This window comes from Anabas testudineus, chromosome 11 (assembly GCF_900324465.2).
Source record: "Anabas testudineus chromosome 11, fAnaTes1.2, whole genome shotgun sequence".
NCBI lineage: Eukaryota > Metazoa > Chordata > Actinopteri > Anabantiformes > Anabantidae > Anabas > Anabas testudineus.
Genome location: NC_046620.1, coordinates 21,582,765 through 21,606,638, shown reverse-complemented (window position 1 = coordinate 21,606,638; position 23,874 = coordinate 21,582,765). Strand labels below are relative to the sequence as shown.

The 23,874-nt window shown below is 41.0% G+C and overlaps 2 protein-coding genes and 2 long non-coding RNA genes across 5 annotated transcripts in view; 2 read left to right on the top strand and 2 right to left on the bottom strand.

The window, feature by feature from the left end:
- LOC113153734 overlaps window positions 1-2,715 on the bottom strand; it is a 4,562-nt gene extending 1,847 nt beyond the window's left edge. The window contains exons 1-2 of the long non-coding RNA XR_003297978.1: window positions 2,628-2,715; window positions 1,890-1,987 (exon numbers count right to left, since the gene is read on the bottom strand). This is a non-coding gene — a long non-coding RNA (uncharacterized LOC113153734). The remainder of the gene's footprint in view (window positions 1-1,889; window positions 1,988-2,627) is intronic.
- Window positions 1-8,078, top strand: part of ddx39b (DEAD (Asp-Glu-Ala-Asp) box polypeptide 39B) — an 11,583-nt gene extending 3,505 nt beyond the window's left edge. The window contains exons 3-11 of the mRNA XM_026347482.2: window positions 865-992; window positions 1,784-1,876; window positions 1,963-2,146; window positions 2,686-2,804; window positions 5,254-5,385; window positions 5,692-5,801; window positions 7,006-7,150; window positions 7,232-7,379; window positions 7,461-8,078. Coding sequence (XP_026203267.1) covers window positions 865-992; window positions 1,784-1,876; window positions 1,963-2,146; window positions 2,686-2,804; window positions 5,254-5,385; window positions 5,692-5,801; window positions 7,006-7,150; window positions 7,232-7,379; window positions 7,461-7,477 — 1,076 coding nt within the window. The 3' untranslated portion in view covers window positions 7,478-8,078. The remainder of the gene's footprint in view (window positions 1-864; window positions 993-1,783; window positions 1,877-1,962; window positions 2,147-2,685; window positions 2,805-5,253; window positions 5,386-5,691; window positions 5,802-7,005; window positions 7,151-7,231; window positions 7,380-7,460) is intronic.
- A 76-nt stretch (window positions 8,079-8,154) lies between these two features.
- Window positions 8,155-12,580, top strand: LOC113153733. Its single transcript, XR_003297977.1, has 2 exons — window positions 8,155-9,354; window positions 9,691-12,580. It is a non-coding gene; the product is annotated as an uncharacterized LOC113153733 (long non-coding RNA).
- mgat1b (alpha-1,3-mannosyl-glycoprotein 2-beta-N-acetylglucosaminyltransferase b) lies at window positions 10,460-23,768 on the bottom strand. Of its 2 annotated transcripts, none has more exons than XM_026347479.1 (3): window positions 22,574-23,768; window positions 16,359-17,616; window positions 10,460-13,957 (listed from the first exon to the last, which is right to left on the bottom strand). In XM_026347479.1, the coding sequence occupies exons 2-3, from the start codon at window positions 17,220-17,222 to the stop codon at window positions 13,256-13,258; spliced, it is 1,566 nt and encodes a 521-aa protein (XP_026203264.1). In that variant the 5' UTR covers window positions 17,223-17,616; window positions 22,574-23,768; the 3' UTR covers window positions 10,460-13,255. The 2 variants fall into 2 exon arrangements, with proteins under 2 accessions (XP_026203264.1, XP_026203265.1); XM_026347480.1 differs by lacking the exon at window positions 22,574-23,768 and adding an exon at window positions 21,930-22,567.
- Between the last annotated feature and the right edge of the window lie 106 nt (window positions 23,769-23,874).

The window sequence follows — 23,874 nt, the reverse complement described above, 5'->3', positions numbered from 1 at the left end:
GTCATGTTACAATGCCTATGTCCTGCTCACTTCTGTGGACCCATGCTGGAACAGCACGATGTGCTGCAGCTGGCATCTCTTCTTAGAGTCGGTTGACAGAGCTCTCATTGCCCCAGCCATGGCAAAGAGGAGGCATTTGCCCAGAGGACTGTCTGCAGACAGACTGGTCCGACAAGCCCAGGGCCAGGACCATGGTCATGTGGAGAAAGAAGAGGAGGAGGAGAAGCTACAGCCAGGGACCTCAAGAAAGCAGAAGCAGTGGGTGTTGTGCCCACAGTGCAGAAGGGTGTGGAACCAGTGCACCAAACGTGGAGTGCGTGCATGCTAAATTCACCTCACAGGGATCTGTGGTTTATGCATCAACATGCATTGCAAACACACAGACACACATGACAAAACAAAACATCTTTTGACAGAAAATAACAAATTGGTAAATATTGCATAGGAGTTTTTCTCTCCTGTGTTTATGACAAAAAGGGGATAAAACACTAAAAAAAATATATAAAACTGATAAAAACTTTATATATATGGATAGGTCTGAAGCTGTTGAAGAGATCTAATGCGGTAAAACTGAAAAAAAATAAATTCTAAATAACACTTTTATTTCAGTTTTATGAGAGTGCCCATTTTGGACCCTCTTATTGCTGCAAAAATAATAATGCATCAAAATCAAAGTTGTTATCAATTATTGACATAGTCAAGGCTCTAGTACCCTCATCCAGAATATTTCACTTTGCATCTTATTTTTGGTAAATACTGAATGTTTTGTGTTTTTGCCTGTTGAAAAATCGGGGGTTCTCATGACAAAAAGGGCATAAAAACCTAAAAAAAAAGATGTTGGATGCGTGTTTTCTTTTATTACAGTTCAGCATGAATGCATCCCTCAGGCAATTCTCGGTATGGATGTTCTCTGTCAGGCCAAGTCTGGGATGGGAAAGACTGCAGTGTTTGTTCTGGCCACCCTGCAGCAGCTGGAGCCCGTCACTGGACAGGTGATGCTTCGTCGTATGTAGAGAATAATGCTGTTATCAATGTGGTCATTTCTACAGGGAGGTAGAGGCAGGGATGACACTCTTGACATCTAGCCGATGCCTCTTACAAGACTTTCAAAGGTTCTACTTGAGAACAATGTTGATAAATACCTCTGAGTTGGCTTTAATTATTCTTATTAAGTGTTCACAGTTGAAGGAACAGTAGTGAGGGTAAAGGTTTGCAGGTTGCCCTATCTTGTTAGTTAAGGTTGTTACTTTGGAAGCGTTCAGCTGTTTGAAACAGAATATTCTGAGCAACAGAGCAAGCAGGGAGATGTTCTCTTAGACCTCTACTGCAGAATGACAAGATGGGGACTTTGCAGTACACAAAGTTTTAAATGACCTTACAGAATGCACATAACTTGTAAAGCAAATCTTTTAGTGGCTTAAGCTATTTATATGTCAGCAGTTGTCATTTTGTAAAACTCATTGTATTAAAACATACAGAAGAGACGTAGTCTTTCACCCCAAAGGTCCTAGGCTAAACCTTTCAGCTCAGTGGTTCCACGATAGTAGAACGAGCTGACCACCTCACTCCCAATTTTAAAAAATCTCTCCGCAATCTCTCTAACTCTTCCGCAAATCTTACACTTACACCTCATGAAACACAAACAGTTCTTCCTAGAGCACTTTAATGTTTTTCCTTGGCTGAGTATTTTACTTGTCTTGTAGCTCACGTGTAAGTCACTTTGGATAAAAGCAACATGGGGGATCTTTGTAGTAGTCTCTCAACTGTCATTGTTTTACTCCAGGTGTCTGTTCTGGTGATGTGTCATACCAGAGAACTGGCCTTTCAAATCAGCAAGGAGTATGAGAGATTCTCCAAGTACATGCCAACTGTCAAGGTAAAACACTCACCACCTGATTATTGCCTACAACACATCTCCTGACCATCTCTCAGCAGTATGATGCATGTGTGTTTTCCCTGCAGGTGGCAGTGTTCTTTGGAGGGCTGTCTGTAAAGAAAGATGAAGAGGTGTTGAAGAAGGACTGTCCTCACATTGTGGTGGGGACACCAGGCAGGATCCTGGCGCTGACACGCAACAAGACACTCAACCTGCGTCACATCAAACATTTCATTCTCGATGAGTGCGACAAGATGCTTGAGCAGCTTGGTCAGTGAATGCATTCTCCCAAATACATATATTTCATATATTTAAAGGGAAATAGTACCTGTTAATAGTACCTGAGAAGATTCATAAATGTTGCACTAATGTCTCAGTTTTAATTAATTCATAATTAAATTCACAACATTACGCTTAATCACTGTACACACACATGATCGTACACCAGAGACTGCATTTATAAACGTTGCATACCGAGACAGTGGGGCATCATAGATGTGCATATCACTTACTGCAGTATATTTTAGATTTCTAAAAATAGACTTGACAGGAGAATTTATATATTTGTACAGAAACTCTGACTCAAGAACATTTGGAAGTGAACAAACTGAATTAGAAGAAGCCAGGCGGGATAAGGGCGAAAGGTACACAGTAAAACTGACTACAAGTTCCAAAAACTATACAAAATAATTGTACATTACTGACTAAATAAAGTTTTTCTTTTAATTCTGAAATTTCAATTCTTACTCACTTCCACTAGATTCATTTATGAGTGTGTGAATATTGATCTGAGTTGTTCTCTTCTTTAGATATGCGCAGAGATGTCCAGGAGATTTTCCGTATGACTCCCCATGAGAAGCAAGTCATGATGTTCAGCGCCACCCTGAGTAAAGAGATCCGTCCTGTCTGCAGAAAGTTCATGCAAGATGTAAATACGCCTCTCCACTTGCACCTACCATGCCTGCTCTTGCTCCCTCCACACCTCTACTACTCCTCCCTCTATTGCGCTACACCTGCTGGAACTGCGGGTAACAGAGTCCATGTTGCCCTGCGGCCTCCATGAATCCAAGTTACAAGCAAGAAAGAAGTTTCACTCCAAGCACCCCCTTCAGTGTGGGGAAACGTCTGCCCACTGCACTGTCATGTCATAGCCTTTTCCTGCTGTGACTGGCCAACGCTGTGCCTCTGACACAGCCTCTAAACATGCTGCATTACATTAGTTCATGCTGCCTTAAAGCTACAGCGTGTCATTTTCAGTCTTCGCTAACATTTAGCCTGAGTTAGAGACATCTAAGAAGTGAAAGTATGTTAAAGTTAAAATCTTTTTGTCAACATGGACCTACACTCTGTCATTCTAATTGGTTTTTACTATATTGATGTGGCTGTGAGCTCACTGCTCTAAAGGGCTCTAAACCTGGCTTGTCTTGACCCAGCCACACATCCATAGTGTACACTCACAGCAGCTGCGACAAAAGCTGGACATCATCACAAAACACAGTTTCCTAACCTAATGAAATGTAACCACGTAGGCATCAAACATGTGAAGTAACCAGTTAGAAGTTATGAAGTTAGTTGTGACTGAATTAGATCCAACAGTGCTAGAAGCAGTGCTACAACACTAAGTAGCTCCAGGCTTCAGTACTCAGTAATAATAATCTCCAATTATAGCTAAAACTAATAACACCACACATTTGCACTCATATCACATTAGCTAAATGTCTATGTCCATCAGAATGTGCTCGTCTACTGTAGCCGATGATCCCCGGAGCTGCTGAAAAAAAAGCAACTCCGTGTCAGAGGTCTGTCCACTGGGTTAGGGTTAGACCACCAACCGTCCCTTCTCCTCCTAGTCATTCCCCATTTACAGAGCCCACCCTCTAAAACAAAACTGCTGCTGACTAAAGCATGACAACTGTTGAGTAACCCTGTACCAGTACCCCAAAGAGCTGAGTTTGAAGTAATCAGTCACACCCAAATGCAAACTGTATTTGCAGATAACATAGAAACAGGCAGTGACTACTTTTACACTAAAACAACATCATTGCAACAGTGTTTTATTGATTGTGACAGTTAATTTAAAGCTCAGGGAGTCTCTGCACTCATTTACACTAGTGCTGTAACAAGCAGGAGGCAAATAGGAGAAGTCAGCCCGAATCTTTATTAGTTACTAATTAGTTTATAGTAACTTGTTGAAGGAGCAGTGCAGTGCATCTTTAGTGATTCATGCTCTTATCTTAGCACAAACCTACTCCTATACAGTGAACTTGGAGCTGCACCTGCTGCTCTGGATGATCAGTACCGTCACTAAACTAAATTTGTCCTGAAGGGAAAACAAACAGGATGCATCAGCTAAATAAGGAAAGTAACCGTGATCTTTATTTGTAACCAAAGCTGCATTTTATCACCACTGTCTGGCTTCTTTTTTTTTTTTTCCAGACTAAATCGTTCTTTTTTTTTTTTTTTTTCAGACTAAATCGTTAATTGAAATAATTATTGTATCATTATCATTATCATTCAGAAAATAGTACAGTAGTATATGTTTGACCACAGGTTATGTTTTATAGTCTAAATAATAAACAACAGATTATCATAAACTAAACTAAAACTAAACTTAACCTTTTAAGTAGCTCAACACTTAAATATGAGTCTTATGTAGGGTCCAATGTTTCTTTCTTCTTTTTTTTTTTTGCCTTAATCTGTCTTTGTAAACCTTTGAATTGGCATTTTCTCTTTTGGCGATCAAAAAGTAGAGAATGACTGGCAAACAAAAAATAATGAAAGGAGTTTGTTTGCTTTTGTTGGTCTGACACCTGCCTGAGCTCCTCCTCAGGAGGTCAAACCATTTCTATTCATGTGTCCTTCCTGCGTGGGAGTACGTCCCCAACACAAAAATCGGATGTTTGATTCAGATCTGATTTGTTGCAGAGCCGTCTCCAAATTACAGAGGAAACTCTTATTTTAAGAATTGGTTTAAATCTCAGCCGTCCACCATGTTTGTTGTGTTTGAGGCACAAACAAACATGTCCTCACGTAACTGACGTGTCGTCACCTTGAAATCACAAAATCTTAAGGGGAAGAATTCTAACCATAGTACGATGCGTGTACTATGGTTACAGTTCTCCACTCTGTCCTTTTAACTTCCTCATGATTTTCTGTTTCATCTCTGATTTTGCCCTTGATACTCGCTCCATCTTCTTCCCAGAAATGTTTATACTGTCATCTATCTGCTGATCTATCTCATGAAACTCTCCCCTCACACTTTCACATTCTCCCTAAACTGATTTAATCCACTTCCACGTTCCCTTATTTCCACACCCTTGTCCTTTCTTCAACCTTCTCAACTGCCCCTAACCCTTTACAACTCCTGCCCGCTCCAGCCAATGGAAATCTTTGTGGACGACGAGACCAAGCTGACTCTGCACGGGCTGCAGCAGTACTACGTCAAGCTCAAGGACAATGAGAAAAACAGAAAGCTGTTTGACCTCCTGGATGCACTAGAGTTTAATCAGGTACTTTGTTTGTTGTCATTATGTTTTCTGCTGATCGATATTCAGCATCATGAGGACAGTGTGATGTTGTAGGAACCTTTAAACTCAGACAAACCTGTAATACAGAAGTCACTTATGCAATTGCATATTAATGTTGTAGTGTTGATAAAGTGGGTTGATTGTCTACACATACACATGCTACACATTTCTCATCCACTCCCACCCTGAATCCTCCCAGTAGAAAGGATGTTTGAGATACTGTTGGATAATCCAAGCAACATACTGAGGACTTAATTCTTAGGGCAGATGTATTGCTGTGTTGTTTAGGTCGTGATCTTTGTGAAGTCTGTCCAGCGGTGTGTAGCTCTGGCACAGCTTCTGGTGGAGCAGAACTTCCCAGCAATTGCCATTCATCGAGGGATGCCTCAGGAGGAACGGTAACTGAGCTGTGAAAGTCAGACACTGAAACACAAACTTCACACAGATGTCTCTCGTAAGAGCTTAAACTTAAATTTTCATGGACAGATATCACAGAAGCTCATGGAATTCTATAAATACTCAGCCTGGATTGTTCCACCTCATCATTCAGTCTGACATCACATCCCATTTAAGTTTTTTTTCTAGTCTAAGATAGTCCCGACATTTCTTTCTTCAAGCCCCAGCGACACTTTACATCTACTTGAGTTTTACAGTCCTGAAAATATTTTTTGTAGTTGCTGGTGTAATGTAAAGGTGCATTCGTTTAGCAGTGACCAGCTGGTTGTGTTCAGGTTACTATTTCTTGAAAAACACAGTAAACAGGAAAATGTACTTAGCAGGTTGACTGTTGGGAGGATGAGTTCCTCTGTGGTTTTAGTTAGTCCCTTCTAATCCCAGACTGAGTCCATGATGTTGAGATCAGGGCTCTGTCCGCACCATGCGCTCTGGTGCACATTGTTCTTGGGACCAATGAATTTTCCCCTTGATGATTCATGGCAGGTAAGAATCTAAATATGTTGGTGTATGGACACCCAGCCTTTGGTCACTGTCCAAAGCCTACAGCTATGAGTAAGTGAGGAATCATATGTTAACTGATTGAATGGAAACATTCAAGACAGACAGGATTAGTGACCAGGGAAAACCCTGGAGGCCAGCGAACAAGCTCGTTTGTTGTATTGACACTGGTCGTTCTGTTTTTAAGAGCAGCCAACCAGCCTGTCACGCACTGTTCCTGTGCTCCATGCAATACTAGAGAGACAGCCCAGTGTCTAGAAACCTCTTCCTTTACGTTGAAACTGCACCAAATTGTTACAAGACGTGTCGACCAGGTTCCAAAGTTCCTCACAAGGCGTGTTCCACCACCCGACACCCTACGCAATCATGTTGTACCGTCCTGTTTCCTGGGTAAAACCTGCTTTCTTTATGAGTGACCTAAATGTTTGCCAGACCAAAAGCTCTTGTTTACATCTTCCATAAACTCCGGGGTTGTCAGATACACGACCACCACAGCTGTTTACATCTAAACAGAGCTGTGCTACAAATACATCTTTGCTTGTTCTGTCTTCATGATGTAATGCTGTTATGATGACGTAATGGCAGCAGTCAGTGGGATGCAATGAAATACTCAGATTTCTTCCTCCCTCCTCTTCATTGTGTTTTCAGTTTGTCTCGTTACCAGCAGTTCAAGGACTTCCAGAGGAGAATCCTCGTGGCCACCAACCTGTTTGGACGAGGGATGGACATCGAGAGAGTCAACATCGCCTTTAATTATGACATGCCGGAAGACTCAGACACTTACCTACACAGGGTAAAGCCATCTCTCACATGCTTCACACAGGCTGCACTGTAACCCAGCTACTTGCATTAAAAGAAAGACGTGTTGTTTCAGGTGGCCCGGGCCGGCAGGTTTGGCACAAAGGGACTGGCTATCACATTTGTGTCTGACGAAAGCGACGCCCGCACTCTCAACGACGTCCAGGACCGCTTTGAAGTGAACATCAGCGAGCTGCCTGAGGAGATCGACATCTCCTCTTACAGTAAGTTCTTGATCCTTTTTTGAATTTGATCAAAGTCAATTCAACGTTCCCTTTCTTAACTTTCTGTGTGTGTGTCTGCAGTTGAACCAGCACGATAGATGAGCCCGATGAATGAAAGCAGTGGTGGTGTTACAGCTTTCTGAGCAGAGGGAAGTCAACACAGACGTTGTTACATAATGTTTGTTTTATTTAAGTTCTTACGTCAGTATTTGTTCATGGATATTTAATTTGGATATTTAATTGTTTTAGGAAAGAGAGCTGGTTTTCTACATGCGATAAGATAAGACTTGTTACCAGGGCTAGTTCACTGTTCACTGCTGTGTGGATTAATAAATATGGTTTTGCCTGGTAGAGTCTCTCTCATTCTTCTTTAAGTTTGGCAGTTTTCTTATATCAGCAGATCCCATGTCTCTGGCTCTCAGCCCCAACACCATTGGTTCCTACTGACCACGTAATATCTGTTAAAAAGATCTGTTCTAACGGAACCTGGCAGCTGGTTCTCGTCACCTTGAGAAAGGAAAGTCAGCCACTAAAATACTCGAGGAGATGTCGGCAGTACAGATGCTGCTGAGCCTTAGTACAGACATATGTCTAACTCTGAACTATTGAGCACTAAAGCTGTGAAGGTGGAGAAAAGTTGGAAGACTGTGTTTTGGGGCGGCAGTATCTCAGGTGGTCGAGCAGTCGCCTACAAACCCCAGGGTGAGTGGTTCAACTCCCGGTTCCTCTTGGCTACTTGCTGAGGTGTCTTTGGACAAGACACCAAAACCCAGTAGTAGCACTGATATGTCCTGTCTGGCAGCTGTTCAACCACAATTTACCCAATGGGATTACTAACGTATTATTATTATTATTTTAACTAACACTACGACAAACTGATTCAGACGCTCAGCCATCAGCTGAATGTTTGAATGAGCAGGGCAGTGTATTAGGAGAGTTCACAGCCTTAATGGAAATAACAGGGAGAAGCCCACATTACACCATCACTGTATGTTTAATGAGTGAGTTCAATAAAGACATGAAAGATCATGAGTGTGTTTGATCAGCTTAGAAATATCGTGGTAATATTTGTGACTTTGGTAAAGATCACATCACATTTCATGATCATACTATGCAGAAAATCAGCAAATGGAAAACTGCTATTCCTTTGTCCTGCAACTATACTTTATGAGGGAATTCCTGTCTTGTCAAAGAGTTCCACACACTGGGAACTAGTTGTAGTGACGAGGTAACACGTTGAAATTATGACTTGTTCTTAGCCCCAACTATTTTTGGATATTGTTACCATCCAGCAAATTCACAGATTCATATGGTAAACTAGGTAACTAGTGTTTTTGTAATATTATTAGCATTATCTGATGGATGTCAATCACAGTCTTAGAGCTCTCTAGGTTTCAACTTTGAAAATGGTAAAACACAAGCACTTGTACCATCATGTCTAGCCACCATGATGACCTTCGACCTCAGCATTTAAAGAAAAATGGGAAAATATCCATTCATGATAATAGAGTTGAAATATTTTCTATTACTGGAAACCCCTTGTTTATACAACCTGTATGTTACAGATGTGCTGACATGCAAAATTCAAACTCTGTCTGGGGGGGTGTGGGGCAAACAACTACCTTTGTTTGTGAAACAGGAAGTAGAGCAGGAATTCAACAGGGTGACAAGAGGAAGCAGCAAACTGCTGATCACAGCTCTCGTTACAGGACACACAGCCCTGTCTGCGTTTTTCTTCCCTGAGACATCAACTCTTGGCGAAACCTTCAGTGTCTGTGAAAGCAGACAGCTGCGTGCGCCTTTATCATGGTGTCACCACCAGCTAGTCTGTGTGCTGTAGAGCCTCGCCGGACTGTAGTTGTTCTTCTTTGTGGAGGAATTTGACGTGGAGAGAAAGAATTGTGGATGGTTGTGATCAGAAGTTGTACCTGTAACCACACCCAAAGGTGTTGCCACGGTACATTACTGCAGCAAGGTGAGAAGTTAGGTTCATAACTCAACTAAACTAAATTTGTAAACTTTAAACTACAGGTGCTGCTCATATCATTAGAATATCATCAAAAAGTTGATTTATTTCTCTAATTCTGTTCAAAAAGTGAACTTGTATAATGTTTACATGCATTACACACAGACTGATATACTTCAAGGGTTTATTTATTTTGATGATTAGAATATAAGATAACAAAAATTTGAATATTACTTAAGACCAGCACAAAGAAAGGATTTTTCCACACTCTAATCAGCTGGTTTAAGGACCATGGTATTCCTGTTTTTAACTGACCAGCAAACTCTCCTGACCTTAACCCCATAGGAAAGCTATGGGATACTGTGAAGAGGAAGATGCAACATGCCAGACCCAACAATGCAGAAGAGCTGAAGGCCACTAGCAGAGCAACCTGTGCTCTCATAACACCTGAGCAGAGCCACAGACTGATCCACTCCACGCCACGCCGCACTGCTGCAGTAATTCAGGCAAAAGGAGCCCCGACTAAGTATTGAGTGCTGTACATGCTCATACTTTTCATGTACATACTTTCTAAAGATCCTTTCTTTGTTTTGGTCTTAAGTAATATTCTAATTTTCTGAGATACTGAATTTGGGCTTTTCATTAGTTGTCAGTTCTAATCATCAAAATGAAAAGAAACACTTGAACTATATCAGTCTGTGTGGAATGAATGTAAACATTAAACAAGTTTCACTTCTTGAACAGAATCAGTGAAATACATCAACTTTTTGATGATATTCTAATTATATGAGCAGCACCTGTAATGTGAGACTCTGGCACTGACCCTGGTGAAACCAGGCCAACGTGTCATCTTGTCACTGAGCGAGGAAACACTCTCACTCTGTCACGATTAGCTCAAGGTTCAAAGGAGCAGGTCTTCCTTTTTATCCGTTTTTCAGATGTCACCTGATCAAGAACGGCAACACTACATGAAAAGGTTTCGTGCTGTTGGTTGTTCAAGATGCACCGTGATGACGCCTGGTTCATGATGGACGAACATGAACCAGACCTAATGTTCATGCAGACTGCACAGCTAAATCACTTCTGTCAATGAACAAGTGACAACTGCAGCATGTGGACAAATATCAAAATAGTAGATTTTATTTATACTGTATTAAAGTTATAAACACATCAGGCAGTGGTTTTACACATCACCATACAGATATGGGAACCAATCCAACTTGTGAATAATCTCCCAAAGCTAATTACAGTACAGTGATAATCATGACTCGAGCCACTCAGCCTTCCTGTTGCAGAAACAAATGCAAACAATTATTGGTTTTTCAAACCAAAGCTGGAGAAACCATGGCTTAGTTGGCATGTAGTTATAACTAGCCCTGCATCAGGGCTTTGGGTCAGTAAAATAACGGACTTAGTGATGTTTGAATCTCGTTTGCAGCTTGGCAAATAATTAGAACTTCAAGTTCTGGACAGTTAATTTTTTAAAATAGCCTTAACATTAGAGTTTCATCCTTTGTATTAACAATTTCCTTCTACATATTTAGACATTGAGTTGATTCAGCCAAGCAGAGCGCTGTGGTGGAAATGCAGAATCCTGTATCCCTCTGAAAGCAGAAGCTAAATCTTGGTATTTCCCCCTCAACCATTACACCGGTGTGTGGAGTTGAAACTAGAGTTTTAAAAAAACGAAACAAAACAAAACTATAGACCTTCAAAGACAGGCTGGAGAACATTAACCATAAAGACGTCAGTGTGCTGCAAACAAAGTGCTCATCGGGGGTCTGCAAACCTTTCTGACAGCTGAGTTTAGGGAACCTTCCAAAACCCACTGTCCACAGTGGTTGGTCAGGTGTGTTTGAACTTTTCCCTCAAACCCGCTGTTTTTCCATTCTTCACACAACTACTTCAATTTGTTGTACTGAGTGCAAATGTCTTGGAGGAGAAATGAAGTGTGTGTGTTATGTCCATCAGTACAATTCATGTTTCAGCTTCTCTTTGAACGTGGTCGTTCAGGACAGATGCTTAACACAACTTCCTGCTTTATTTGAAGCACACAGAAACTTCCAACTGAGATCGTATCTCTGCTCTGATTTACTATCGTGCACTGTCCTTACAATACTTTCAAGACCAAGTGACTGACTGACTCAAGGACAGCAGTGCTGAGAATTCAAGAAAAACTCCTCCCTTGACACACCAGCTACTAAACATTCGCGAGGTTGTCGTGTCATGGCGTATCATTTGGTTGAGGTGTTCTTCCTTTATTGCAACACGGGCTTCACTAAGCTTTTGTATTTATCAAGTCTACTGATTTAACTCAGTCAAGTGTTAAACAGCCTGATGGTTTGTAGTGTTCTAAGCAGCTCCTTCGTTATTCGGTACAGGTAGAGGCTGCTCTTCAACTAAGAAATGTCTTTTCCGTCCAGTCAGTACAAACCATGTCCAGATGGCACTGAATGTTTCTTACACACTCACTCACTGCACCTGTAACCAGAACAACACATTGTTTAAACCAGCATGGTCAGCAGGCTGTAATGTATTGTGTGTTCAGGCAGGTATCGATCATAGCAGCATTAAATTCTTCACAGTAGTAGCACTGCTGTTGAATCAGACCAGACGGGCTCCCCTTTGTTCCTCACACATCATTGTTCCTTGGGCACCAATGACCCCATCCCTCCAGGACACTTGTCCTTTCTTATGGTAGGACCTGACCTCTGCAGACTGGAAGAACTCCACAAGACCTGCAGTTTTGGACAGCTCCCAGTCGACTAGCCATCACAATGTGACCCTTCATCCTCCAGCACTTCTTAACTTCTACAACTGAACAACTGCCTAATACAACTCTGCCCTCACATGTACCTGTTGGTGGTTCTAATGTTGTGGCCGATCATTGTATATCATAAAAATACTACTGACGAAGATGACTGTCTCCTTTATGGAGCCTTCACTTTTCAGTAAAGGATGAATGGATTGTACTGACTTTAATAAATAAGACAATTCTTCACCTGCTGTTGCTCGTCATGACGGAACTTTCTTACATATTATATTCATGAAATGTCTGACAAATAGTTTGGTGGTAGGGGATCATACAACTGCTTCTTTTGCATTTCCATTTATCTTTAACATTATTTAAGAAACCCATAATGTCTGTTTAAACACCAGTATGTATAATGAATGTTCAAATACAGGATATTTGCGTCTCACCTTGTAGAAACTTTCAATAAACAGTGACATGATCTGTTGAGCTGAAGAGTTGCATCGTTTTCAACACATTCTTTCAAATGCTTTGCTAAATGATAAATGGTCTGAACTTACATAGCGCTTTTCTACCTAATTAAATAAATATTTTATTTATTTTGGTTTTTTTTCCTCCCATTTCTAGACATGACCACTCTACCTGTTCCTGACTTAATACTAGTTTATTATCACGGACAATGAAAAACTAGTTCTTCCTGTTCCAATTATTTTCCGCTACCAAACTCCATTTACAGCCACTGCAAACTCTGAATGTGATGCTAAGTGTACATTTGGCCAGTAACTCACAACAATAAAAAATACACAAAACAAAATGGGCCCAGAAGGCACGTTGCAAGGCACGTTGCCGATAGCCGTTTTGAAACCATGTTTAAGGATGGAATTTTCCTGTCCTACAAGCCTTACAAACCTCTTTGTGAAGTCTCTGTGGACCCGAACCTGCTGATCCTGAATGAGCACCCCATTCCAGATCCTTCTCTAACAAAACAAGACTGGATCAACATTTGATCTCCCAGTTCCACTGAGCCATCTGTGCTGCATCAGTTCCTTCATGAACCACTGTGTCTGCTGATATTCTTTGGTCTGAGAGGGTATTCCTCTGAGAAAGGCTCGCTTCCCTCTTCAACACCATTCACATTGTAAAGTCTGGATCAGTCTCTCAGCTCCAGCTGATGTCGTACTGTGTCCAGCCCTCTGGCGGGGCCAAGAACACCCTTCGACCTCTGTACAAGAAACTGACTACACCCCTGTAACCTGTACGAGGAACTCCTGATTTCAAGTCGTCCATCACCCCTAGATTTCGAGCAAAGACTTTAAAACTATCCCGGCTGGAGTACTGTACCCTGTATGGGCCAGGTCCTCTTAAGCTGCTTCCGTGTTGCAGGTCCTCAATCTTCACCAGGGGGGCGCTGTAAACCTCTTTAATAAACTTTTCATCATATTTCTCTTTGAGCAAATAAGACAAATCCTGCTCGGTAAAAGGCACAAATTCAGTGTTTAGCTTAATATAGCGAAGGTACTGGTCAAAGAATTGACCTAAACTGACACCTTTTCGTCCAAAAGTAATAGTCCGAGAAATTTCGGGCCGGATGCACGAGCGGTCCTTGCGCTGCTCTGGTTGACGCATCCAGTCATCCCAGAATGCTGAGGGCCATTTGGGTTCCAGTTCATCCCACATCTCCTTAAGCAGCATCCATCCTAGACCAGGGAAGAAGTCTGTTCTATAGAGGAGCTCAGGCTTGGATGGATCCACCAAGGCATCTCTGCCATTATCGTTCCAGGCAGAAACACACCACAGGGTGGGATCTGAACGCAAGATTGGGTACAGGGCTCGGAAATACTCAAAGAAGTCCGGTGCCACCTAAATGATAGGAGAGAGGTGCACAGTAGTCAGACTCTGTTGGTCAAAAGAATCAATGAAAGGTCAGTTCATGCAGAGTAAAAGCATTCTGGACAAGTTCAACTCTGCATTTTAACTGTTTGTTTGGTCTGACCACTGTCACTTTCAAATCTTTCGTTCATTAGTCTCTGCTTAAATAATTGCAACTTATATGGATCTTATTTTCAAAGTTTTGCCCATTGCTTTATTATCAGCAATGATGATACTGTACTCAATAAGTTAACAGCTGAGCTTGGGAGCACAGCAATATGTCCCACACTAAGTACAGTGGGTCAAAGCTCAAGCAGGAAGTTGGTCAGTAAACTGTGAGTTTTCATCCGTCTCTCTGCCTCTTGACTAACCTGGACTTTTGTTTCTAACCTGTTTAATACTGTTAAATTTTTCTTGAGCTGTTAGAACATTTAAGTGACGCCAGTATGCTATGAACAATTATAGATAAAAACTACATAACACTACAAAAGAAATAAAACATTTGATAGACTAGAAATAACCTTTATTTCTTTAGTGAATTTGGTTTCCAAGAAAAAAAAATATTGACAGTGTGGTTTCCTGTTTCCACTGTCCCCACATCAGAGCACTCTTATTCCTTTAAGACCATTGGATAAAATATTAATAAACTACAATACAACTGCAGTAAGATTCTTTACTTAACTAGAAGTGCCAGTACAGTAAGTTGAACATACTTGTATAATTCGTACATTTAAATCCTCCTTAACTAGGAGTACAATCAAGTTATGTGTCAGCTACATGCACTGAAAGTATTAAAAATATAGAAAGGCATAAAATGTACAAACATATTACAAAATTAAAAATATTGTGAATTTGAATAACTCTTTGCTGGATATAAGTCTGCATTATGGGTCTAGGAGGGCAGAAGTGGTAAAATGAACTTTAACTCTGTCAACTTAAAGAGAGATTAGCCAAACAAACAGTGGGGGTTAGTCCCTGAGTTTAAGTAATACAAGAGAGGAAAGCATTAGAATAGTTACATAAGTAAAGGCAGATTTTCCCTGCTTACTGGCAAAATAATTGCTGATTTACAAGACACAGTTTCTCCCTTGAATTTCTTGTAACTTATTTCCTGCTGCTGAAGCAGTTTTACCAGCTCAATGTTCATTCTGTTGTGCTTTATTCAGTTCTAGCAGCTTAAAAGAACTTTTAAACCTTTAAATGATTCGCTGACACATCTGTGTCAGTGCCAGCACACACACCATACTGCAATGTTAAGTAAATTAATTGGGAATTACTTATATTTGCACTCTCTCTAAAGTATCACTCACTATTTCTGTTGTGACCCAAAACACACATGGTCCTGTGTAGTCAAATATGATATACACAATGGTACAATGGCAGCCAGTCTGGGCTTTGTGACGACACCCGAAAATGGGTACTTGGTAGATTAAGTATGAACAAGCTGATGCCGCACATTTTGAGAAAATGATGATGTGATGAATACTTAAGACAAATGTGGAACCAGTGGAAACAGCTCCAGTCATCAATAACCACTCGTTTAAATGTAAGCCACAAGTAATTACACTTTTAACATGGAAAGGCCATTTATCCTCTTCAAACCTTCCAGACCCATCTGTGAGAGCGAAACTACAAACTCATGTTGTGTCGAAAGCCACAGTTTCAACTGTCAGATTGTTAATGTCATTCTTTCAATTCTGCATGACATCCAGATGTCCAGCAATGTTGTATGGTCTGTGGAACTGTGTACAAAATAATTAGTCATATTTTCATTAATTTAATAGTCCTAAAAACTGTGTCTGATTTTTTTTTTTACTTAGTGTAATACATGGTACAGCTATAAACAATGCAATGAAACAAACCATATAGTAGCTTTGCTGGAGAGTTAATAGAAGGAAATGTGCTGTTGTCAGAGTGTGGAACAAAAACAAACTATTCCTTTGGCTGTATCACCTATAGAAGTCAATTATTCACCTCTTATCCCAATGCCGGGGGTGAACTTAGCTTTGCATTGCACTACTGTTGGTGACTTGCCCTGATGGAGTGGGTGATGTTCAGAAAAATAAAAAAAAGACCCGTTGTATCAAATCATTACTATTGGTTAATGCAACCCAAAGAGTCTTTGTCAAACCCATCAAAGTTGGTTATTAGGGACATGCTGAGAACAACGCCACCAAAACCTAAATGACCAATCTACTACCACAGCACTATCACATTAAGTCTGCTTCACATTAATCTGAGAACCCCTGACCATAACGAACTCCTTCATCCCTTCTCCTATGTCCTTGTCAAACTGCAACACAAAGTGAGCTAATAAAATTCTGATCAATTCTTCTATAATGTGTTTTTACACATTACCATGAAAATAAGGCAGTAGTTTTAGAGTACTCACCTCCAAGTCATCTTCCACTATGACCACAGTAGAGTGGGAGAAGGTATTAAACACCTGGTTGAGTGCCCAGCGGTAATGTCGAGCAATTTTGTAGTAGCCTTGGAACTTCCTGTGCTCTGGTCGGACTCTGATGTCCGACAGGTCTGGTTGTCTTATGTGCGTCACTTGATCTCCATATGATCCAATCACACGAGCAGTTTCGGTGTGCCCACAGTCCTGGCTGACAACGATTGGATGTTGTTCTGGAGAAGGGCGGTACTGTATGAGTCTGTCAAGACTCCGTTTTACAGTCACCCTGTCGCAAGCAATAACTAGAATGGGAATTACGACCCCTGGAGGGGCAACAGAAGTCTCCAATTTATTATTCTCTTCTTTTTTTTCTTCAATGGCCTGGTGCTGTTCCAAGTTAAATTGTGGCGCTACTGTATGATCAGGCTTCTGTGTATGCTGTATTTCTGTTTTGGCCCTGTCATTCACATTGTCTTTGAGAGGAAATGGATGCTTCAGTGGATAGTGGACAATTTCTTGTTTGACTTCCTTTGTATCATCAATTTCTCTTTTTCCAACATCTTTATGCCGAGCCCACACTGCCCTATGACTTTCTATCTGCTTCAGTAGCTTTTTCTGGGTCTCGAGCTGAATTTCAACTTCCTCAGCCAGTCGGATTACCTCCCCAGCCAGGTTGCCCTGGCCTCCTTTCCCTCTACCCCCGCTCCACTCCTCCTTTCCCCCTGGCTCAGCTCCACCTCCTTCTCCAAGGCGGCCGATGGGAGGACGGCCCCAAAGATAAAGTAGAAGCAAAGCATTCCAGGCGACAAACAGGAAAGCACCGCATAATATAAGAGAACCTTTCTTGCGAACCATGGCCCAGTAAGGGGATACGAATGTGGAAAAGGTTGCTCGCGGGGAATGGGTGAAGGGACCAGAATGAGAATCCTACAGACGAATCTCCAATGGCCAGAAAGTTGATACCCAGTCACAATTCAGTTATTTCATATTTGACAGTCATCCTTGTCTTTCAGCCACAAGGGTGTCAAGAGGAGCACAGTCCCATTTAAAGTGAATTTACATGATCCCAGTGGCGATTCCATAAAATCCCATAGAGATAGGTCAATGGGCTGTGACAGGGCTCGAACAAATTTAGCAAAGAGGGAATGTCGCAAAAGTGCAAGTAACACAAGTAAGAAAAGGGTGGAAGATGATGGCACTTTGGGTTGAGGGACTGTCACTTCTTGGACTTTATCCTTCATCCATCATCCTGGAAACACAGAAGGAAAACAATCAGCAAAATGAATGCAGCTCTGTAAAATATATGTAAAGCTTTGTACAAGTACCAACAAAAAAAGTCACAAGATTATCAAGTTCTTAAAAAAAAGACTGGATGTGAAAACATTAAATATACAAATTTAAAACCAAATTATTTTCACACTTCACATTCACATCCAGAAAGCACTTTTTCCACTCTGGAAAAATTTCCAAAATGTATTATTTTCCTCAAACGTTTTGCAAACAATATGCGATAATGACAAGAGGTTTGTTTGAAATCTTTGCAAGTTTATTAGAATTTAAAAAAAAAAAAATCACATGTACATAAGTATTCACAGTTTTTGCTCAATACTTTGTTGAAGCACCTTTAGTTCAAGTCTTTTTGAGTATCATACTACAAGCTTGGCACACCTATTTTTAGGCAGTGTCTCCCATTTTTCTTTGTAGTATCTTTCAGGTTCCATCAGGTTGGATGGGGAGCATCAGTGCACGGCCATTTTCAGATCTCTACAGAGATGTTCAATCAGGTTCAAGTCTGGACTCTGGCTGGACCACTCAAGGACATCCACAGAGTTGTCCTGTAGCCACTCCTTTGTTATCTTGGCTGCGTGTTTGGGGTCGTTGTTCTGTTGAAAGATGAACCTTCGCCGCAGTCTGAGGTTCAGAGTGCTCTGGAACAGGTTTTCATCAAGGAGGTCTCTGTACATTGCTGCATTCATCTTTCCCTCTGTCATTATCAGTCTCCCAACTAGAAAAAACACACAGTGTGATGCTGCCACTACCATGCTTCATTGTATGGATGCTATTGGCCAGGTGGCTAGTGGTACCTGGTTTCCTCCAGACATGACGCTTGGCATTCAGGAGTTCTGGTGTGTTTCATCAGAACAGAGAATTTGTTTCTCATGGCCTAAGAGTCCCTCTGGTTTCCATCTGGTCCCTCTACCTTACAGGCCTGATTGAGGGAGTGCTGCAGAGATGCATGTTTTTCTGGAAGTCTCTCTACATAGAAAAGCTGGATCTCTTTCTGAATAAACAAGAGCCTTGGTCACCTCCCTGACTAAAGCCCTTCTCTCTTGATCGCTTACTTTGTTCGAGCAGCCCACTCTAGGAAGAAACCTCGTGGTTCAAAATTTCTTAATTTACAGACGATGGAGGCCACTGTGCTCGTTGTAACTCTAGAAACATTTCAAGGACAATCAGAGCTTAATTTTGAGAGTTAGGCAAAGGCTGTGAATACTTATGTACAAGTGATTTGGTTTTCTAATATCAATGGACATTGGAGCGTTTTCAGGTCTGAACATACGAGACTACATCCTCCCATCAGTTGTCCACTGAAACCAAAATGAGACAACACAGTTTTTCCTTCCTGCTAAGCTTTGTGACAGGACCAGAATTTTAGCCGTGGAAAATATGTTTTTAAATACATTGAATATCAACTACTGAGAAAACCAAGAGTACAGTGTTAAAATTCAGTGAATGCTGACAAACCTGGGATTTCAATATGTATAGCAGAAGCCTTCACATATTTTGTCATTTCTACTACTTAACAATTAATCAATGTCTTGAAAAGCCCTATAATGCAAAATCCACAAAAACCACACATTTTAGTACATTAATATATATATATATATAATATATATCTAGGGTTCATGTAGACACACATAAGTATGTTAGAAGTGCACACTTTTTATTTTTTTAAACATTTTTCTGTGCAATCAAAGTTTGTACTCAAAATGAGTAGAAACATTTAATTGTGTCATTTAATTGTCAGACTTGCTGCTCGCTATAATCTACATGGTTAAGTATGAAAGTGTACAGGCACATTTTGGAGACTACAAGGACCCGTTTTACAAGTCTGAAAAGTGGCATGATATAGGTTGACACTGGGCTTTATATCTCCACTATAATACAACCTGTAAATAAATGGTGAAGTCACTGAGTCACATTAGTGCAACAATTACTTCCTGATCCTAATGACACAGGTTTGTTAGATAGTTAGCTGTTAAAGCAACATATGGCTGCAGCTTCTCAAGCTTTGATATATCATCAGAATCTTTGGGTTATGGACTGTTGATTAGACAAAACAAGAGATCTGAATAGATCACTTTAGATTGTGGGCAACACAAGATCATTTGTGTACTTATGTCAAAAAATAGATGAGATTGCCTTGCAAAAGGATGTTATTGCAGATAACGGAAAAGAAACTTACTGACAAGGTCAACATAACAACCCTAGTACAGTCCCAATGTTAAATGCAAAGATAAAAGAGAAAAAGAAAGGTAATACTAATGGCAAACATGTGGGATGGTGCTGGTGTAACAACATGACAGATGTGACATCTGGGAAAAAATAATCACTCCAAAAGTCATTTTTATTTTGTATTTCTGTGGGATAATCACCGTCTTAAAATATTACCATCATTGTTTGTGAAGTGATGCAATGATATCCCTGTTTTAGTAATGGTCCATCAAGTGGCTAATGTTTAGCTTGTTTAGGATAATGAATCGATAGCTGATAACCTAAACAGAGTGACAACTCTACCCAGGACTGCATTATATACATACAAAAGAACAACTGAACTGCGGAAGACGCATTCTATTCTAATTTGATTGAGCTTACCCTTTAATATCCATCTCTGTTAAAGTACCTTAAGATTTTGCTGAACAGTCAAAGTCAAAATTCCACGAATAAACAAGCTTCATTGCAAATGTTGAAATGCTTCTACAGTGTCGTTCAGTCCAATAAAACTACAGAGGGTCAACAGTATGTTTGTGACAGCAAAGGTTTTCTTGCTGTGAAGACGTGAGTGAGTGAGTGAGTGGAGGAAGAATAAGGTCACACCGACTCCTTGACAGGAGCTCGTCAGAATTAGAAAACCCTAAACCAATTAGTGCTGATAAATATAGGCCTGCAATAATCTTGTAAGGATGGATGTTTGACTACAAATACCAGATGCACTGATTAATAATGGATTTCTGCCTGTTCTTCACTGCTGTACGACATAACAAACTCCATTCTGCAAGCTATTAACCACACCTGTTTATCTCCTTATTATCATCACCTTACAGACCATGTCCACATGTCTCACCCAAAGACAAACACGATCAGATGTTTGAGCTTACACGGCAGTCACATGTTGAGAGTGACAAAGAGTTTAGGGGTTGGGGTTAAGAGTTTGTTGTGGACAGATCCAAATGGGAAATCAATCCATTCCACACCAGCACAGGACTGGTACTGGTTCAACTGGTTTTTAACACTTGTACATAGTTTTCAGTGATGGGAGATTTGTGTCAGATGGTTTAATTGGTTTTAATAACTAATGAATAGTAGTAACTTAAATCTTTCTGTGTACTGTTTAAAGAGAGGATTATTATTTGCAATGTAAATGTTTTTTAATTCCCTGTTTAGTTTGTGATGTGGGACGGCCTTTGTTCCAAATGTCCAACTGTTATTATTTATTATGACCAGTTATAGTTAACTGACTATTCAATAAATGACTAAACATTTCACCTCTTGTTCAGACTAATACCATGAATATGACTTTTTTAAACATCATTGCTAATATTATAAACACGTGCTCATCTAACACACTAAACTATGAGGCTATTTCTCATATCTCTGCAAACAGTGCTAAGTCTAACAAAGCACCAAGTAGACAACCTAGTAACGGTTACAGCGTCTGCAACATAACCACAACAACCACAGTTTGATTTAGGTTGGGAGCCCTCGTCGAATCTTTCTTGTCTTGTGTTTCCTTGATGCTTATCAATAAAAGTGCCAATAAAAAGGTTAAATAAACAGACTTTCTGTTTGCTGGTTACAACACTCATCATTTTTCTGTCCCATCTTTTTTTGTCTGAACAACCGTCCAAATCCACACAAGACTTTAGTCATGCCTATCTTCATGATAAAGTAATTTCTTGTAATTTATTAATAGGGCCGTGATAAATAACCTCTGTGTATCATGCAGTACAGATCAACAGCAGCACAAACGACATTCTTCAGAATGAGCAGAAGTAGAATCGACAGCTCACTAAAACTGAACACCTTCATAAAGAAGAGTAGATGAACTCGTAGACACACGTATTACACAAAGAAAGGGCAAAGTGAAGTGGTTCAGTCTTCACCTTGACAAGACAGAGACAGGTCAACGGTGGACACAAGGGGTCAATTAAAGAAGAACAGTAAAACTAGGGTGAAATGGAAAGAGACAGTTTGACACACTACAGTCAAACATGTGAAGGGAGGAGGAGGAAGAGGAAGAAGAAGAAGAGTTCCAGAAATGAAAGTCAGAACTAATCCTACCTGGACTGGGAGCAGGACTGGGAGCAGGACTGGGAGCAGGACTGGGAGCAGGACTGGGAGCAGGACTGGGAGCAGGACTGGGAGCAGCCTACAGGTCTGTCAAGTCTCCCTTTCTGTCCTGTAGTGAGTTAAGCTTTGCTAACAAGAGGAGCTGACTGTGGGGGGGGAGGGAACTGTTGCTTCCCACAGACTGGACCAGCTGAAACTCTATTCTTCTTTAACCCCCTCCTCCCTCCGTTAGACAACGTGGAGCTGACTGGTAGGATCAGACTAAGCAGCCTGCGGCGGCGACGACCTACGGTGGCACCGCACTCTGGAGCTCACACTCAGTAGTACGGTGGAAATATAGCCACGACAATTACAGGGACACTGAGCAGCACACGATGAGGCTAGGTCACAGCAAAGTCCAGTCTACTAGTTAGGTTGAGCCACAGGCCGCAGAAGATGTAAAATACAGCATGGCTAACAGTGTCTTGTCATCTCTACAGAGACTTCCATGAAGAAGGCATTAACAGCAGCCCCAAACGCTGACGAGCTGTTAGCTAGCTGGCTACAGCCTAGCAGCAGCAGAAAGGCTTTTCCCCATTCATGACCCCCACCCTTACCGAACACATGGATGTAGCAGCTGTTCCAGGTCCACTCACCTCTCACATGCGGTTCATGACGACTCGGTGCAGCTTGCATCTTGAAAAGAAACGAGACTCTCATCAAGCTGCAGAGCAGCACCTACAGGCTAGCTAGCTAGCTAACCTAGCTAACGTTAGCTAGTCGAGCCACCCTTCGCTGTGTTTCCTTCGGTGTCACATTCACAGAACATCCCTGCGTTGGTTCACAGCGGCTCCTCCGTCGCCTGCACCTCCACCTCCACCTCCAGCTCTGCTGCTGTATCAGCACCGGGGCTGCTAATGTTAGCAGGCTCCAGTGAAACCGTTGACGCTACCCTGCCACCGGCATGTGTGTCCCCGGTGACAAGTCCTTCCCTCTGCCGAGGTTCGTCCAGCTCAGGCGGCCACTACAGAGGGAACCACATCACGACGGCATGTTTCATTAGACTGGACAACACTTCCGGATTAGACAGAAACATTCATACACACAACTGAGGACAAAGCTCTAATGAAAAAATATGAGTGGACTGAAATATTGAAGTCATGCTGGACAGCAGATAAACAGAATAAAATAATAAAATAATAAAAGTAAAAAACGATAGAGAAGAGGTCGAGATATACTGGACTTTAGTCCCTAGTATGGGACCAGATCCAGAAAACAAACTACATTTCCCAAAATGCAACTTGATGCTTCTTTCATTTGAGTAAAGTCAGTAATATTATTATTTTGGTTGCACATCATTAAATAACTAACATTTACATGTGAGTGTATGTATAGGCCAGTAAATACACGTGATATAATCTTTGAACAATGTTAAACACTATTTACTTGAATTGTACAGTTTCTGGTCACTGTAAGCTGCGTCTCTGCTTCAATGTGCTGTAGACGAAACAGGTTTTCTGCTTAATACCTGGACCTGTTTCTTCAGACACCGTCAGGAGTTCATACGTGCAAATAGCAAAAATAAGCAGCCCGATATATGTTGGTATGTGATTTCAGATTTCAGCCTGGCACGGTCCTTGCCACTCATAAGAGTCAGCAACACGAAGCTGGTGCAGTTGTGCAGACTAACGTCACTGATATTAACATGATGGAGAAATTAATAGAAACACATTAGGATAATACATTATAATTTGGACATATGGACTTTACCACATAACTTATTCAATTTGACCTGATTTGTTGGACCCTGATTTATCCTTAAATCAAATTTATGACATCTTTGACAACAAAACACCTTTAGTCAAGTTCAGGACACATATTCATAAAAAGAAAAACATCATAAATATGAAAAGTAATTAACCAATTTGTGATCACAGAGGTTCATGACAGGATGAAA